The sequence below is a fragment of the Borostomias antarcticus genome (genome assembly GCF_949987555.1).
Source record: "Borostomias antarcticus genome assembly, chromosome: 6".
Lineage (NCBI taxonomy): Eukaryota > Metazoa > Chordata > Actinopteri > Stomiiformes > Stomiidae > Borostomias > Borostomias antarcticus.
Genome location: NC_140239.1, coordinates 26,094,122 through 26,112,421, shown reverse-complemented (window position 1 = coordinate 26,112,421; position 18,300 = coordinate 26,094,122). Strand labels below are relative to the sequence as shown.

The 18,300-nt window shown below is 49.4% G+C and overlaps 3 protein-coding genes across 3 annotated transcripts in view; 2 read left to right on the top strand and 1 right to left on the bottom strand.

The window, feature by feature from the left end:
- phip (PHIP subunit of CUL4-Ring ligase complex) overlaps positions 1 to 12,176 on the top strand; it is a gene marked incomplete at its 5' end in the record, with an annotated part of 28,771 nt that extends 16,595 nt beyond the window's left edge. The window contains 18 exon segments of the mRNA XM_084440100.1: positions 577 to 784; positions 877 to 987; positions 1,281 to 1,388; positions 2,021 to 2,145; positions 2,383 to 2,465; positions 2,588 to 2,699; positions 3,579 to 3,640; positions 3,840 to 3,995; positions 5,220 to 5,340; positions 5,447 to 5,572; positions 5,773 to 5,848; positions 6,018 to 6,077; positions 6,213 to 6,365; positions 6,914 to 7,066; positions 7,389 to 7,600; positions 7,686 to 7,930; positions 8,102 to 8,248; positions 8,769 to 12,176. Coding sequence (XP_084296226.1) covers positions 577 to 784; positions 877 to 987; positions 1,281 to 1,388; positions 2,021 to 2,145; positions 2,383 to 2,465; positions 2,588 to 2,699; positions 3,579 to 3,640; positions 3,840 to 3,995; positions 5,220 to 5,340; positions 5,447 to 5,572; positions 5,773 to 5,848; positions 6,018 to 6,077; positions 6,213 to 6,365; positions 6,914 to 7,066; positions 7,389 to 7,600; positions 7,686 to 7,930; positions 8,102 to 8,248; positions 8,769 to 9,514 — 3,004 coding nt within the window. The 3' untranslated portion in view covers positions 9,515 to 12,176.
- Positions 12,177 to 12,786: 610 nt separating this feature from the next.
- On the top strand, positions 12,787 to 15,937 carry LOC311310135 (uncharacterized protein). Its single transcript, XM_084439556.1, has 7 exons — positions 12,787 to 12,923; positions 13,085 to 13,217; positions 13,429 to 13,518; positions 13,631 to 13,719; positions 13,888 to 14,045; positions 14,171 to 14,290; positions 14,373 to 15,937. The coding sequence occupies exons 2-7, from the start codon at positions 13,093 to 13,095 to the stop codon at positions 14,466 to 14,468; spliced, it is 678 nt and encodes a 225-aa protein (XP_084295682.1). The 5' UTR covers positions 12,787 to 12,923; positions 13,085 to 13,092; the 3' UTR covers positions 14,469 to 15,937.
- A 48-nt stretch (positions 15,938 to 15,985) lies between these two features.
- On the bottom strand, positions 15,986 to 17,029 carry irak1bp1 (interleukin-1 receptor-associated kinase 1 binding protein 1; the record flags this gene model as incomplete). Its single annotated transcript, XM_084440099.1, has 4 exons — positions 15,986 to 16,223; positions 16,302 to 16,432; positions 16,529 to 16,594; positions 16,718 to 17,029. 4 exons carry the CDS (start codon positions 17,027 to 17,029, stop codon positions 15,986 to 15,988), a joined length of 747 nt encoding a protein of 248 aa, XP_084296225.1.
- Between the last annotated feature and the right edge of the window lie 1,271 nt (positions 17,030 to 18,300).

The following is an 18,300-nucleotide window of genomic DNA, read 5'->3' as shown; positions in this document are numbered from 1 at the left end:
ACACACACACACATACAAACACACTTACAACACCGCGTCATGCTCGTACGGCACAGTGCCTTGTGGGGGTGTGTGACTAAGCACACTTGCGAATGGAAAACTGCTTTCATACATCAATCTGGTATTCCCTAAGATATCCACTGGAATTTAGGATTTTTTTCCCCTCATAGATAGATTGAGCTCCTTGTTTTGACTACTGCCCAACCCAGAGCTTATTCACGCACGCTTTCAAATGCGCAGTTGAGCAAAAATGGAAACTTCAACTTGAGTAGGCAGACTATTCGTGTGACGCAAAAGGACGCAGCAAACGTGACTTCGTGTCGGTGACTATTCAGTCAATGCAATGCGATGCTAAAGCTAATGCTAAAGTGCATTCCTTCGGCTCACGAAGGAAAGTGAGCGTGGAACGATGATGTGTGACAGTGCGCCCCATAAAGTAGATCACTGCTGATCCCCCCTGCTTAGCACTGCGCCGTAGCGATATGGAATCTTAAAACACACACGCACACACCACACTTACAAACACACACACACACACAACCGCCATGCTAAGCGGCGTCTCTTGCGGTCCGGCAGCGACTACTCCAGCGACTACTCGGACTGGACGGCGGACGCCGGGATCAACCTGGAGCCGCCGAAGAAGAGCGTGAAGGTGAAGAAGAAGAGCAGCAGCTCGGAGGAGGACGGAGAGAAGAAGAGAGACGGGAAGAAGGACAGGAAGAAGGAAAAGCCGGACAAAGACGGAGCGCTACCAAAGAAGAAGAAGCCAAAGGAGAAAAGGAAGGTGGGTGTCGCTCCTACGTCTGTCCCTCTCAGACCCAGCTGGGGTGGACCAGGAAGTAATGGTCGCTCTATTCCCTCCGGTGTGTCTCTCAGAGGGCGGAGTTCCGGGAGGCGGGGCTAACTCTGGAGGAGTGGCTTCCCTCTGCCTGGATCACAGACACCGTGCCCCGGAGGTGTCCCTATATACCACAGATGGGAGACGAGGTAATAATACACACACACACACACACACACACACACACACACACACACACACACACACACACACACACACACACACACACACACACACACACACACACACACACACACACACACACACACACACACACACTGTACATGGAAGCATACACATGAACACATTTAGAGACACATTAACTTGGGGCAAGCTCATATCTGTGTTGTTTTGGTCTGTGTGTGTGTGTGTGTGTGTGTGTGTGTGTGTGTGTGTGTGTGTGTGATGACTGTGTGTGTGTGTGTGATGACTGTGTGTGTAGCTGTACTACTTCAGACAAGGCCATGAGGCCTATGTGGAGATGGCCAAACAGAAGAAGATCTTCAGCATCAACCCCAAGAAACAGCCATGGCACAAGATGGAACTACGGGTAAATACCGGACACAGTGTGTGTACAGTATGTGTGTGTGTATGTGTGTGTTTGTGTGTGTGTGCACTAGGGCTGTGACTGTGGAATTTTTCTTACAGCAGTGAAAAAGCAACGTTTCCTCATACTTCGGCAGTTAACCACAAAAACGCAAAACACAAAAAGATATGCTCCAAGGTCCGAGTTCACTAGCATGTAGGTCAGAGATGAAACGTTTCCCATTTCCGACTTCCCACCACCAACCATAAACGAACGCACTGCGCCACATGTTAGCTAAATAGCTAGCTAGCTTTCCATACATGTGTAACTAATGATGCATTTGGCCACGGTGGCTGCGTTTTCTAGCAAGCAGCAGCATCCCCACAAACTCATCTGATGCATTGTAAACATTTTGTGTTGGCATTCTAGGATGACCTTGCTACATGTTTCCAAAAACCTTCTTGACGTTGCACCTGTGAATGCGCAAGAGTAATTTGTGGTAGGCGTCACGTGACTGTGGCATTGCGATAATGTGGTTATCGTCACAGTCCTAGTGTGCACGCACACGTGTATGGACCAAGACGGTATTGCGTGTAGTTATGAGATAGACGATTGTGTTGACGTGTGTATGTGTGTGTGTGTGTGTGTGTGTGTAGGAGCAGGAGCTGGTGAAGATAGTGGGTATCAAGTATGAGGTGGGCCTGCCTACACTCTGCTGTCTCAAGCTCTCCTTCCTGGACCCTGACACAGGCAAACTCACCGGTGGATCCTTCTCCATGAAGTAAGCACTTCTCTCTCACAGCTCACACACACACACACACACACCATTCTTTAAATCCCCCTCTGATCCTAGACTTTGATACACCTGAGATGGAGTACGAGATTGGAGTCCTTTCTGTGGAGAGAGAACTAGCAATCTAGACCTGGGATATTACGGTTGCCATAACAATGTCTTGCAGATGGCTTGTGTGGAACTACTGTGTAAGCTGGAGCCTAACTGCCACTTGTGTTGCCATAGGTACCACGATATGCCTGACGTGATCGACTTCCTGGTTCTCCGGCAGCAGTTTGATGATGCGAGAGATAGGGAGTGGACGATAGGTCAGTCTCTCCCGGTGCTAAAGAAACCACTTTTGTTTTGTAGCTGAGCACGTGTATGGTTAGTTTTTAACCGTGTGTGTGTGTCTTTGTGTGTTTGTGTGTGTGTGCGTGTGTGTGTGCAGGGGACAGGTTCCGGTCTGTGATAGATGACGCCTGGTGGTTTGGCACCATCGAGAGCCAGGAGCCGCTCCACCCAGAGTACCCTGACAGCCTGTTCCAGTGCTTCAACGTCTGGTAGGCCCAGCCACCCACGTCTCACATTACCTCAACACTAACTGCTCAGTACTCGTATTTTCACTCTAGGCAAGATGTAAAGAACATAAACTGCAGTGGATTATGGATTTGGAGGATTATGTTGGTGGTGATGATTATGGTGATGATGGTGATGGTGATGGTGATAGTGATGGTGATGGTGATGGTGATGATGGTGGTGATGGTGATGGTGATAGTGATGGTGATGGTGATGGTGATGGTGATGATGGTGATGGTGATGATGATGATGGTGATAGTGATAGTGATGGTGATGATGGTGATAGTGATAGTGATAGTGATAGTGATGGTGATGGTGATAGTGATGGTGATGATGGTGATAGTGATAGTGATGGTGATGGTGATGATGGTGATAGTGATAGTGATAGTGATGGTGATGGTGATAGTGATGGTGATGATGGTGATGGTGATGGTGATGGTGATGATGGTGATGGTGATAGTGATGATGGTGATGGTGATGGTGATGGTGATGGTGATGATGGTGATAGTGATGGTGATGATGGTGGTGATGGTGATAGTGATGGTGATGATGGTGATAGTGATGGTGATGATGGTGATAGTGATGATGGTGATAGTGATGGTGATAGTGATGGTGATGGTGATGGTGATGGTGATGGTGATAGTGATGGTGATGATGGTGATGGTGATAGTGATGGTGATGGTGATGATGGTGATGGTGATAGTGATGGTGATGATGGTGATAGTGATGGTGATGGTGATGGTGATGGTGATAGTGATGGTGGTGGTGATAGTGATGGTGATGATGGTGATAGTGATGATGGTGATGGTGATAGTGATGGTGATGATGATGATGATGATGAGGATGATGTATTTCCTGTCTAGCTGGGATAACGGAGACACTGAGAAGATGAGTCCCTGGGACATGGAACCAATCCCCAATGAGGGTGAGTTTCCTCCAGGCACGCGCGCACACACACACACACACACACACACACACACACACACACACACACACAAACACACACACACAATCGTAACATCAAAGGAATAACCTCATACTTTATGCGTGCGTATTTTCATACATCTCTCTCTCTCTCTCTCGTTCTCTCTTCCCTCCCTCCCTCCCTCCCTCCCTCCCTGTAGGCGTGTTCCCGGACGAGTTGGGCCAGAGCGTCCCCCTGACTGAGCAGGAGCAGAAGGAGCTGCTCTACGTGCCCCTGGAGGGAGAGTGGGGCTCGCGCACGCGCACGCAGGAGTGCGAGCGCATCATCAAAGCCATCGAGGAGCTGATGACCCTCGGTATGATGTCACCAGCTCGCGACGCGCTCCCCACTCCCTGAGCTCATCGGCCCCCGAGGCCGGCGGTGATGTCAGCGGGCCCAGAGACGGGAAGCCTACTCAGATATCCGTCAGCAGTAGAACTAGTTACAAGCGCTCGCCGGCGTTAGTCATCACGGTGACAGATGACGAGTTTCTCTGGGCCTCATGGGGACGTGGGTGGTGTACTGGCACCCCCTAGTGGCCATCGGGAGTCTCGCAGCACAGAGACACAAGAAACTAGCCACTAATCCTCTGGGTGTGTCAGCCACTCCTCAAGGCATGGTCGGGAGCCACGGAGCTGTGCGTCATGCTTTATTAAGACAGGGAGGAGATCTCGTCCTGCTAGACTCATATAGCCAGTACACACAGCTCACTGTACTTTGACTGTGTAATCCTACCCGGGACCGGGGCTGATTCACGCCATTCATGCACGAGCCAAACGCCACGACATTCCCGTGTTGCGTCTTTTCAAACATGCCAATCCCCAGATAGAACGCGCAGGGCCCAGTCCAGCGACAGACACCCAGATGAACCAAGTCAGTTGAAGAAATAATACGTAGGCTAGTATTATTCTTAGAAGTATATATATTATATATGTTGTCTTTGTTGCTTTTTAAGATCAAGACCTTAAAGGACAATGCTCGTTTTTGACAACCTGGACCTTATTTACGACATATTATAAGACGTTTGACTCACCGAGATCACTTTGGTGTAATTCGGAGGCCTGTAGAAGAAATTTAAAATCCAGCGCGAGCCAAGTATATCCATGTAATGGCGGTGGTGGGGGCAACGAGAATGCAGCTTCTAAAAATCTATTTTCTGCCGCGAAACGGTTGTTTTCATCAATCTGTCTTGATGAATCGCTAGTTGTGCTTACATAGAGAGCATAGGCCTGTTGTGGTATTTCACATGCCTCTGTAATATGATCTTTAGAATCGTCTTTAGACACGAAATAGCTTCCTCACTTGCTCCAGCACGCATGCGCACAGCGTGCTGGAGCAACGATTGCGCACTGTGCGCATTAGTGCTGGAGCAAGTGAGGAAGCTATTTCGTTTCGAAAGACGTTTCTAAAGATCATGGCATGTGAAAACCACAACAGCTATGCTCTATTCTAGATCCATTACACAACGTGAAATATTAGCCTTTTTAGTGTTAATCTTTATGATTGTTCAGTATGGTCAGTATGTTCATTTCCTCCCCAGACGTAGCCGCTCCGTTCGCCTTCCCGGTGGACCTGCAGGCGTACCCGACCTACTGCACCGTCGTGGCCTACGTCACGGACCTCAGCACCATGCGCCAGAGGCTGGAGAACCACTTCTACAGGTAGAGGGGCCTGCTTGTGTGTGTGTGTGTGTGTGTGTGTGGGCGGGGGGGGGGGGGCTTGGTTATCAGGACTGCGTGCTGACAGCTGTCTGTGTCCCCTTCCCAGGCGCATGTCGTCGTTGATGTGGGAGGTGCGCTACATCGAGCACAACGCCCAGACGTTCAACGAGCCGGGAGCCTTCATCGTCACCACCGCCAAGTTCGTCTCTGACCTCATGCTGCACTTCATCAAGTATGTGTGTCGCTGAGCTGAAACAGGGATTTAGTATCTACCGGTTCACCATGGCCTATCCTGCTGTGTGTTGTTTCATTAAAACGTCCTCCTCTCTCTCTCTCTCTCTCTCTCTCTCTCTCTCTCTCCCTCTCTCTCTCTCATTCTCCCTCTCTGTCTCTCTCTCTCTCTCTCTCTCTCTCGTTCTCCCTCTCTCCCAGGGACCAAAGTCTGACTGACATCATTCCCCTCTACCACAGCATGAAGAAGGCAGCTTTCTCAGACTCTGAGGACGAGGTGTGTGTGTGTGTGTGTGTGTCTGTCACATGCTTGTGTTCAGGATGTGATATCGGCCTGATATCACTGTGTAGTGAGTCGTGACTCGGTATGTTAAACTGTATATCTCTATCTAGGAACAAGAAGGATCTGTGTTAATCTGTTAATTTGTGTTTCAACGTCATCGTAGGATGATGAAGAAGAGGATGAAGATACAGACGCTCCTGGAACATCCACAAGGAAACAGAAGGTAGCGAGAACACACACACCTCAAAATGCGCTCACACACACACGCACGCACTCGCCTCAAAACACAATGCCATTTTCACTGCATACAGTGATGTCGGCAATTGCAAGCTGATGATGTCATAACCTGTGTGTGCAGGAGCGTCGTCCGATGCAACGCCGGCTGCGTACCAGACCCCCGTCGTACGACCCCCAGGCCTGGAGAGGGCGCTGTAAGGAGCTGCTGGACCTCATCTTCCAGTGTGAGGACTCAGAGCCCTTCAGAGAGCCAGTAGACCTGGAGGACTACCCGGTATGGACAAGACCCTCTTCCTTCTCTCTCTTTCTCAATGTTTCTCTCTCTTTATCTGTCTCTCGCTATCGTTCTCTCTTTCTCTCTCACGGTAAATGGTAAATGGTAAATGGACTACACTTATATAGCGCTTTTCCACCTTAGCGGCACTCAAAGCGCTTTACAATGGCCTCTCATTCACCCATTCACACACACATTCACACACCAATGGCGGTAGCTGCCATGCAAGGTGCTAACCTGCTCATTGGGAGCAATTTGGGGTTAGGTGTCTTGCTCAAGGACACTTCGACATGTGGACAGTTGGAGCTGGGATTCGAACCACTGACCCTTCGATCATTGAACGACCCGCTCTACCAACTGAGCTACAGCCGCCGGAGCTACAGCCGCCCGCACGGTCTCTCCCTATCTCTCTCTTTCTCTCTCTCTATCTCCGTCTCTCTATCCCTCTCTCTCTCTCTCTCACCTCGTGTATCTCCCCTCCTCAACCACCTCTCTCTCTCCTCCCACCTGTCTACTTGCCCTCACCTGTGTGTGTTCCTCTCTCCCAGGACTACCTGCATATCGTGGACACGCCCATGGACTTTGGCACTGTGCGGAGCATCCTCGCGTCGGGCAAATACAAGTCTCCCGTGGAGCTTTGCGAAGACGTGCGACTCATCTTCAGCAACTCCAAAGCCTACACGCCCAGCAAGAAGTCTCGGGTGAGACACGAAACAATACTTTGAATGCTCGGAACACTCAGTGACAGTTCCACATGAACACTCCCAGCAACTCTTGCATGTACCGTGATAATTAATTCTCAAAAATAATTATGAATTATGAAAATGAATGAAAATGAATGAAAATGAATGAAAATGAATGAAAATTAATGAAAATGAATGAAAATGAATGAAAATGAATTAATCATCTCGTCATGAGACGCGTAGCGGATGGTGTCGGTAACGGTGTCGTAACGGTGTCGGTAACGGTGTCGTAACGGTGTCGGTAACGGTGTCGGTAACAGTGTCACGATCTGCCCCGTAGATCTACAGCATGAGCCTGCGTTTGTCCGCCTTGTTCGAGGAGCACGTCAGCTCCGTCCTGGCCGACTACAAGGCCATCCACGGACTGACCGACCGGCGCACCCGGCAGGGCACGGACAGGAAGGCGCGGCACGCCGCCGACCGCCAGACGCGGCACACCACGAAGAGGAGGAGGAGAAGGAGCGACTCTCCAGCCAGCAGCACTGCATCCAGGTAGTGTTTGCGTGCGTGTGTGTGTGTGTGTGCGTCTAGTCTCCTCTACTCTGTTACAACCCACCCCACCTCTCCTCATCTCCAGCCCAGACAGGAAGCGGCGCGTGTCGTCGAGGGGCGCCACGAGAGCCGAGTCGGCCGGCCCCCCCCTCCCGGCGGCTCCCCCGCGCCTCTCCACCCTGCGGCAGAACCTGCCCCTCCGGCAGTCCCCGCAGCTCGTCAACGGCAGGGCCGACGCGCAGGCCGCCGGACGCACGCGCAGCACGGCTCGCCACGGCGCCCACGCCGGCCCGTCGCACGCGCCCGGGAGCAACGCGCACAGCACGCCAGGTGGGGAGCGCGACACACACGCACGCATGCACGAAAATACCGTCAGGACGCCGTTGGTTTGCGATTCATCAAGCAGAGTGGACAAATCCAAGTCTGTCCCGCCAGACGTACCGAAGGGAATTTCTCAAGGGAAATATCTCTCTCTCTCTCTCTCTCTCTCTCTCTCGACAGAGCCATCTACTCGCTCCCTGCGGGCCCACGCCTCTGCGCCCGGTTCGACCCCGGCGGCCGGCGAACGCCCCAGACACTCTCCCCTCACCGACAGCGGCGGCAGCAGCATGCGGCGGAAACTCAGGACCCCCGTACGACACACGCCTGGTAAGAGCAACGGCTACTCGTTCACGTTAGCGTCCGTCTAGTCTGACTCAATGCATGTAGGTTTTGGGGATGAGCCTTGTTTATTAGTGCCCAATCGGTGGCGGCGAAATCTGCTGTCCGCCCAATCAGATTCAATCCAGGCTACGAAGGGACAACGACAACCTAGCGGCCCCTCCGCCGAAGACGATTGTGATTGGTTTAAAGAAATACCGTCGTTTTGTTCCCCCCTGATCCCCGAAGGGTAATGAGTCGAGCCAGACTCCAGTCTCCAGCGCTGGCACAGCGTAAATGAAGTGTGGAGATAGGTCTGGCTATTTGCCCTGTCCAGTCCTGTCCTCCACCCTGTCCTGTGTTGTCTTCAACAGCCTTAACCCCAGTCAGTTTCCTAGTATGTGTGAACCATATACATGGCTAATAAACACATCTTGAATCTTAAAATAGAACGTAGAAATCCTAGATGTCAGAAGCCTCAATCTCTCTCTCTCTCTCACTCTCTCTCTCTCTCCCTCTCTCTATCCAGCCTCTCCCTCCAGCCCCTCCCCCCAGGCCACGGCTCACCTGAATGGCCATGGAAGTCATGTGACCCTGGGCGTGGGCAGGAGGGGGCGGAGGCCCAGAGGGGAGCTGCCCGTGACCCCTCCCGAGGTCGCGGCCCCCGCGAGCCCCGTTCGCAATCGTCGGGGGCGACCTCCTAAGAAGAGGGGCAGGAAAAGCAAGCAGGAGCTGGAGGCTCTGAAGAGGAACTCCGCCCCCGACGAGGAGCCGGACCAATCCACAGGCGACGAGGGCGGGACTTCCTCCTCGGCACAAGAAGCGGCCGTGCTCTCGGACTCTGCCGTGTCGCCGCCGCCGCCACCCAAGCCGCGACGCGGCAGGCCGAGACTGGTCAGGACTGAGGAAGCCCCGCCCCCAGAGTCCTCCGACCTCTCTCCCTCTCCGCTGAGGAGGAGCAGCCGGCGAATCCACGACGAAACCACGCCCCCTTCGCAGGCCGTGCACCAATCACGGCGCAGGGAGTCTCCGGAAGAGGAGGAGGGGGAGAGGGAGGGGGAGGACGACGACGACGACGACGGGGAGGAGGAGGCAGGGGGCTCGATGCGCACTCGTAACCAGGGGCGACGGACGGCCTGGTACGTCGAGGAGGACTCGGAGGAGGAGCAGAGACAGCTGTTGTTCGAGGACTCAACAATAAACTTCGGAACGTCCTCCAAGGGCCGTGTCCGCAAGCTCACCGAGAAGGCCAAGGCCAACCTTATCGGCTGGTAACCACGACAACGGAACGGTGGTTTATGGGCTGGTGACTGACCGGTGTTGACTCTGTGTGTGTGTGTGTGTGTGTTCGTGTTTGTTTGACCATCTGTGTGCGTGCATGTGGGCCAGTCCAGCTGCTGCTATACAAAGCTGTGTCCAGAGACGGACCGGAACAGGAACCTCCACTCCTCCTCCATCTTCCTCCTCACCTCCACCTCCACCTCCACCCTCTCCTCTTCTGCCCGGGGACGGCCGTCCGGTCATCCACCCACAAGGCCGTTAGCTCGGGCTCCGCGACTGGGCCCCGACTGCCGGGCTTCAGACAGCCTGTGTGGAGGAACACTACGGTGGTCGACACCACCATGATCACCCCCCCCCCCACACACACACACACACACACACACACACACACCAGTCCTGGTTGTAGAGTTCATCCGGGGTCGCTCTCCCAATCCTGACATTTCGGTACAGCTTTGTCTGACCTGTGTGTATCTGTGTGTGTGTGTGTGTGTGTGTGTATGTGTTTGTGTACATGCTGAAATACCAAATGGCCAGAGTGAGTGTCCCTCGGTGGGTACTGTAGTTCTGTAGCTGTTATCTGTTTTTTGAGTGTGCATGTCCACTAGAGAGAGCGAGTAAACCCCCCTCTCCCATCTGTCCTGTTCGTACTGCAGGTAAGGGAGGAGAGAAGGATGCATGGATGGGTGGATCATATTTTATAACGTGTGTGTGTGAGGGTGTGGGTGTGGGTGTGTGTTTCAATGAGTCCTGATCATTAGCAATATCTTGTGCCTTTCTGTGGTTTGCGTGCGTGGTTTGTGTGTGTGTGTGTGCGTGTGTGTGTGTGATGTACAGTCGTTCAGCAAATGGGACGAAGGGTGTGTAATTTGGGTGACATCATCTTGCATGGTCATAGCGAGGTGTCCCATAGACTACCCTCAAAGTGTGTTGTGTGTATGCGTTTGTTTATTTGTGTGTGTGTGTTTGCATGTGCGTTTGGCTGTTTGCGAATGAGTGTGTGAGAATGTGACCCACATATTTCAGCGTACAAACAGTGGCATACAGTCTGATCATGGTTTAATCTCTCAAAGAAATGTATTTATAACAGTTGAAAAAAAGATGTTTCTGATGTTATAAACATACCAATATCCATGTCAATATTATCCTATTATAGCCAAGATATAATTGTGAGTGAAACCTAAGGTACAGAGAACGGGGCTTTGGTGTCTAGCTTTGAGATGCACTACCACAGATGAGTTGTCCATGCAGTTGTAGGGAGTGACCCCTGTATATTTTTCAGTTGAAACTGTTAAAGAAAAAGACAAAAAAAGGACTTTTAAATGTTTATGAAATGTTTTTACGGTGACCACACGCAATTCTGCCGTGCATGCTCTAGCACTTTCTCACACCTGGACCGGACCCGGCCGGATCGACCCAGATCAAACTGGATTGAACGGGGGACCGGAGCGGGACTCGAGCGGACTGGAGACAGAACCCAGATCCTTTGTTCTGATTGTGCCTTGGCTACTCCGGATCCTCTCTCTTTTTCCGTGTCCCACTTTGGAGCTCCCGCTTCTGCCATAGACTGGGGAGCGACGCCCCTCTGCGTGTGTCCTGGTTCTGGTCACATTGGAACTGGACGGAGCTGGACTGGACTAGTCTTTGGGCTGTTTTGAGGGCTGAAATAAGAGAGACAAGACTAGTAGTGCACTAGGCACTGCACCCGCTCTCTCTACACACCTTTTAATTCTTTTTTCTTTTTTATCCTCTGAAACATGGTGAGAAACGGATTGTGAGGAACTGCTATCCTATGTTTCTGTCATTGGTATATTTTAGGATTTTTTTTTAATGCCAAATTCTGTCTGTGGGTATTGGAGGGCAGTAGCCTGGCATCGCCAGACCGGTTAGCAACTGTGAATTAGTCTGGAAACTCTCAGTTCATTTTCGATTTCAAAGCTTATCAATGAGCGTAGATCAAAACGCTTCTGGACGCAACAGAGCTACAACCAATCCGAGCAACGAATTGGGTTTTCAGTGTGCCCCATCTTTTTGGCGACCAGCGGGGCAAGCTAGTAGGCTAAATTCAACCTTTACCAAATCTGGTCAGAAGTACGGCAAACACATGCAGTTGTTTGTTCTTTTAGAGAAAATACCATCCAGTTAGTTTAATACTGTCGCGATAGCTGATTCAACAGACCATTCCACATCAGCTGAGGCATCTTTTACGAAAATGCCTCAACAGCGATCCTCCGTGATTGGCCCGGCCAAGGCCAGGTCGGGTGGAAATCCGTCAGACCGGGTGGGTTACCAGACTGATCCGCGGAGAGAAACAGAATGTGAGCTCACGTGATCAGGGTGGCGATGCCAGGCTAGGAGGGCAGATCATGGCTGTTGAATGTTTGTTGTTTCCTAGTCAGTCCCCATACCCAAACACTCTCTCGCGAGGGCAGTGGTTCAAGCTGTCCCCTTTAACTGATCTGACGCCCCGTACTCGAGTGGACTCAACACACTTGTCTCCCGTTGCTGTCTCCTGCCTGCCCCCCTGGAGCAGACTGAAGCTTGTTAGATCTGTGTGTGAGTCGACGCGCTGAAATGGTCTTTTATACTCTCCTCTGTACTGATATACATATGATATACACACAGTATCTGATATCGTTTCTATGGGCCTGTTGTACGTGCTGTGGGGGAGTCTCTCTGATGGGGGGGGGGGGGGGGGAGTTAGAGGTCACTATTTGTGAAGTGGCTGCATGCAAGCCGCGGGGAGGGGGGGGGGGGGTGTCTTTGTTAGTTTGGATACTTTTATATAAAAAAAAAGAGTTAATGCAAGAAAACATAAAGCTAGAATGTATGTGTAGGGGAGTACTGCTGTCCTGTTAGTTCATACTGCTATTTTAAGGAAATAAACAGTTGTGTTTCCATATCCCGGCTGCTTGTAGTTTATCATTTTTGAACCCTGTCATTTAATCCTTTGCTCTCATTCCGGGTGGACACTGGGCCCAGTGTGGGTGCCATGAAAATGAAAATGTTTGGTTTTTCTCAAGGCAACACCGCCTCCTCGTGGTGCCTCTGTTCATTACTGGATTGGGAGAAGGGATGTGAGGGGAGGGCCCGCGCGCCCGCCCGCAGTCCGCAAACTGATTCTGTTTCTGACGTGGCGAGGCGCGAAAGGCTCGCTGATTGCTCGTGGGAGCCAAGGATTGGGCGCAGAACCAGTTTGGCAGTTTTGTCCATGTAAATACACAGGTGCCTGGTCGAAAGTGCGATATGTGTAAATAGAACTGACGAAACTCATTTATAGACTGCACCTGCTTTCTCACTGCCGTTCCATTAAGCGCAACACTCTTCTCCGTAGACTCTCTAGCCTGACGCAATGTTTTACAGATAGTTGGATGAAAGTTTATTTGATTCAGGACTTCGCTGTAAGGTAAGGGCTTTCATAACGTAGGCTAGGCTATGTCATCAGACACAAAACTGCAGTATGAATGTGTGCTCTGTGCCGTATGTTTTGTTTATTGCAGCATTAGACTATGCTTTGCGTCAGGTTATGTCTCCGTGAAAATCCCAGTTGTCACATTCTCATTAAAGGGGACACAATGCCTCAACTCACGCCAACGACTATCCTGCAGCTCACCCTGCTCCTCTCGGCTTTACCGGCGCAGTACCTCATTTCCCAGTGGACAGGTTCCTCGGCGTCGCAGCGGTATCATGCAACCAAACGGTAGGTTAGGCTACACCACCGGCACTGACATAATAGCCTAATAATAACAATATCAACAACAACAATAATACATTTTATTCATAACGCACTTTTCATTTGAAAATGTCAGAGTGCTACAGCTAAAAAAAACAATCCACCTCAGAGCCAATGTCAGCCTCGCAGTCGGAACGAGAACTTTCATTCAACATTAAATATCCTGTTTATTTTTCAGACTGTTTAGAAGTTGGAACGACTGGTGGGATTCTTACGTGAATTCAACGTTCTGGATAGATTGGGCCTCGACGATGGTGTCCAAAGTTAAGTGAGTGGGAATGCGGAGGCCGATTATCTCGTGATCATCCGTGGATGAAACTTCCTCATAGTCAAACCACAGAATGCCAGCAGGTAAACAGGTTTGTGTCCATTTGCTGTAGGCTCCTCGCTGGTGGGGAGGATGAGGTGCAGGGGGAGTCTCCTGCTCTGGAGGTCCTGCTCTATGACAACGACCTGGGCTTCTTCGGAGGTGTGTGTGTGGGCTTGTGGAAATGGCATATAATATATGTGGCTTGGGTTTATTGTTGTATGTAATCTCAGTACTGCAAAAGTACTCTGCTCCAGTGCATGGTATGGTTACCACGCTTCCAGTCTCTCCTTCTCCTAACCTGTCTCACACCTCCCCTCTCCCCTTCAGCCTCCAAGGCTGTACGGAGCCCCCGGCCCCCGTTCGTGTTCCTGCGGGTGGGCGAGGTGGTGATTGAGAGGGGGGGTAACGTGGGCGTGGTGGTGAGCTGGGACCCGGAGCTCCGAGCCCCCCCAGAGTGGATCACCAGGGTGTACTCCAACTCTGAGGTCAGAACACGCTGACGTGGAAGCTTGAACCTCTCTGAAGCCTGACACTGTCCAGTCACCTCCACTTATTCCCTCATGCCTACCGACTAATCTAGGTAGCCTTTGTGCATCTGTGTGTGTTGTAGGAGCCTGAAGCGAAGAACACACCCCACTACAAGGTGCTGTTCAGTGGACCAGCCGGTCAATCATCAATAATGGTGGGCTACGTTCCCCAGACAAAACTGGATCGAATCACTGGCATGAAGGTAAGCGCGCGCACCCAAGCACACACACACTTCTCACAAACTCTCCCAGGACCCTGATTGAACATGTTTTTGATCGTTTCAGCCAGACATACCCACCTTGGAGCGGTATTTCACACACTTCGACGGGGAGCGGTTTGTGATGCAGCCCTGGCTCCAGGCGATATACCCTGAGGACTGATACGGGCGCTGCTGTATGTGTGAGAGACATCCAGAACGCTTCATTCTACCGAAGACCATGAAACAGGACTTAGGGCGGATTCATAGTCGACGCAAACTACATAAGCGCAAGCAACGCAAGGCCACGCAAGGTCTCGTTACGTCCTTGCGTGTGTCATGCCAAAATGTGTCACTTAACGCAAGCAATAGTGCAATTCCTTGCGTTTCCGACAGGGAAAACACAGAACGCAAGCTCTCGAGTCATGTTGGAGCTTGCGTTCACAACGTAGCTTGCGTTGTTTACGTTGACTATGAATCAGGCCTTGCTGCTGCTAAGCGTGTGAGAGACTTACTGTTTTTGGAACAGAACTTTTTATCTTAGTGCCTTTCAAAACATCATCAGCGGAGGATCAATCAATCAATCAAACTTTATTTCATACACATTCCATACAGAGGCAACACAATGCGCTTCACAGAAAAATGGGGGCAGAAAATACATATGTAACATGTGTGATACTGACGCGTTGCTCATCAGCATAGCTTCCACACTCACATCGGCCCACGCCGGGGTCGGACTGGGGTCCTCTGACCTACGAACACACGTGACCACCTCTCAAACACCGCTTTAGCCAGCAACACCACTGAAAAGCTAGTGATTCGATGGTGCAGGTGGGAAGTATTTATACTGAGTGAGTTTAACCAATTCAACTCGGTTAGATATTACTAACCCTGACAACACAAATTTTCCAGAGGAAGGCAAACAGCCGTTTGAGCCAATATGATATAGGAGAATGTAAAAAGAAAAAAGGATAATGATCTGATAATAGCTCACCTATTCAGTGGCTGCTGTTGAGATCTTCTGGGATCTTTATGACATAGTAATACACAACTTGGAACATCTGTTGTACTAAGGTCCTTTTTTAACCTTTATTTAACCAGATAAAATCAATTGAGAACCAATACTCATTCTCAATGATGACCTGGCTAAGAGGCCCCGGCAAGAATAAATACAAACAAACATACAGAATAAGGTCAACACAGAACAAAACATACATGAGAACAGCAAAGATAAATACATAAAAAAGTAAACTAGCACTATATGTGAAAGGAGAGGAGGGGAGGCTGTGTGTGTGAGTGTGTGAATGTGTGTCTGTGCGCATGTGAGTGAATGTGTGCGTGGGTGTGCAGGGTGGGGCATCAACAGAAACAACAGCCTGGCATCGCCAACCTGATCACGTCGGCTCACATTCTGTTTCTCTCAACGGGTCAATAATAAGCCTCTATAGTGTGACTGAAGGAACAGTGGCTCATGTTTGCACAATATAGGGAAGGGATACATAGAACTGAAATCAAGAGATCTGAAGTTTGACCATATAATTTATATAAACATGTGCAATTATTCCCTAATAAACAACAGAAATGCATCCTTTCTTTGGCGTCGTTTAAAAAAAATACTGCTGCTACCTGTCTTTGTGTGCACATAGTGTGTGTGTGTCTGTCTATTTGTGTGTCTGTTACTAACTGTGGGTATTAAAAGTCTTAGAGTTTCTTCCTGGGTCTGAGACTGAAGGACAGAAACACGCGAGAGGAGGCGGAGAGGGTGGGTCGGTGGGGGGCTCTCCCTCCTCCTCCTCCTTCTCTCCCCTCATCATCTCTCCACTCCCTCGCTGCCTCCTCTCTGACCAGCAGAGGGAGCCCAAGCGTCTGTCCCAGCAGGCCGCTCACCTCACAGGCCTTCAGACGGGCGTTTTCAACTGCAGAGGCGTATGCATTCCTCCTGGAAGGAGGGGTAGAGAACAACAAATATGGTAGTAGTTAAATTAGGTGTGTGTGTGTGTATGTTTGTGTGTGTTACCTCAGTTGGCTTAGGCATTCTGCGCTGTGGTAGAACTGTGGCATTCCAACACAAACACTCTTATCCAATTTCTGCAGCAGGACACTGCACACTTTCTCCACATTCACAAAGTTGGAGAACTTGACCATGACCTACAGACAACAAATGCAGAAAGTGGGCGTATTAAGGAAATTCATTATCTCTCCTTTGATAGGTAGGTAGTAGCCTACTTTATTGATAAGGCTAACCTCTGCTTCCATGTGATACAGATCCTCCTCTCTGTGGATGTGTTTCGTCACTGACATGTCCTCGTCCTTTGAGAGGTAATGGAAATATCCCAACATCCGATTAAAATAAAGCATGCGCAAATCATTCAAGTCTCTTTTAAACGGTGCTATCCAAACTCTGAGCTAACATTGCAGACGCTATAGCCCTACCTTCACATCATGTTGCCTGAGGACTTGTAGAATGTAGTCCACGCGCCGGGAGATACTGTTGCTGACGTCGTTCACCGACTCCTTGTTGTTGCTCATGCTGATGCGCACTGTTGCGCGGTCCGCCTGGCACGAGACTTCCGCACTTCCACTAACCTGAATCTCTCTCGAATCGCTAGGCCTAATATACGTCTGTTGCTGAAGCAATCGTTGTGCACCTCCTCGGAGCCCCGGCTCATTTTCGTCTTTGTACATGATAATATCCCCCGCGTCCGGATTCAGAGCTCCGTACACGCGGCTAGGACTGCTCTCCATGACTGTTGGAGACACAAGCCAACCTATCGCTGCTATGGTAACAGGGGTTGTAGGGATATGTAGTTATTTCAAAGAACTACAAAGGCCACATACAAATAGGTCGGTAGATGGCAGCAAAGTCCATGTTATAGTTTGCCCCAGCCAGAATCTATTTGGGAGAGGCTGAGAACAGCCTTCTTTGCATGGCAGCCGAGACTAGTCGAGATCGTACTGTACGTTTGGCTCGGAGTGGTGGACCCCCCCCAAAAAAATTACAATAATTTGATGTGGAGGGTCTGCATTATATCCCAAATAATAACTCAATGATTTTTTTTATCATAGGGAAACACGGAAGCTTGAAGTAGGCTAAGAACATTAACGACATGATTATGTCAAAAGGACATGATGAAGGACTAATAACATTATTATTTGCCATAGTATACAGGCCTAATTTCTACATTAAGGCTAGTTATATCATCCTTACATATGTTTCAACTAGTGTGAATGATTCTGCAATTAAATGTGTAATAATGCAGTGGTATACTTACCACAATAGACTAATAATAGTGATAATAATAATAATAGCAATAATAACAATAGCATAATAATAATAATAATAATAATAATAATAATATTAGGATATGGAGTAGCCTATAGCCTAGTGTTTGTAGCCTAGGAGATGGTGTAGCCTATAGTGGTAGCCTATCTCGAATATTGGTTATAATTATTTGTATTGTATGTATTATTGGTATATGTGTATATTTAATATATGTATGAGTATTATTATGATGTGTTTAGCTGTTGCTCACTTGCATCAGCAATAAAAAACTAATAACAATATGCTACATGACAATGTAATAAAACAATAAAATAAAACAATAAGCTTGATATAGCCCAAGTTACAATAATATGTTATATGCTTGGTTACATTTAGGTTGTAATCATTTTAACATTCGTTTCTAAAATATGTTATTATTAAATACAAATATTAATTATATTATTTCTTTTTCATTTTCCTATTTTACAAAATCGTGTGCACACAAAACTGATAGGCCTATAGAACTTGATTGACTGATTGATTTATTAGTAAAATATATTCTTTGTCGTTTCATCATTTTCATGATTCAGAATTTCTGTCTCTGCACAGCCTCGGAACTGCTTATAGAGCCTGCCTATTCATCATAGGCTTTTTAGGCGCGCTGAGTTTATTCACCAAATGTTAAGACTATTTACATTGGCACCCATAACGCCAGATATTTAGCCTATAGGCTACTTAAAGCCGGCTTTTAGGT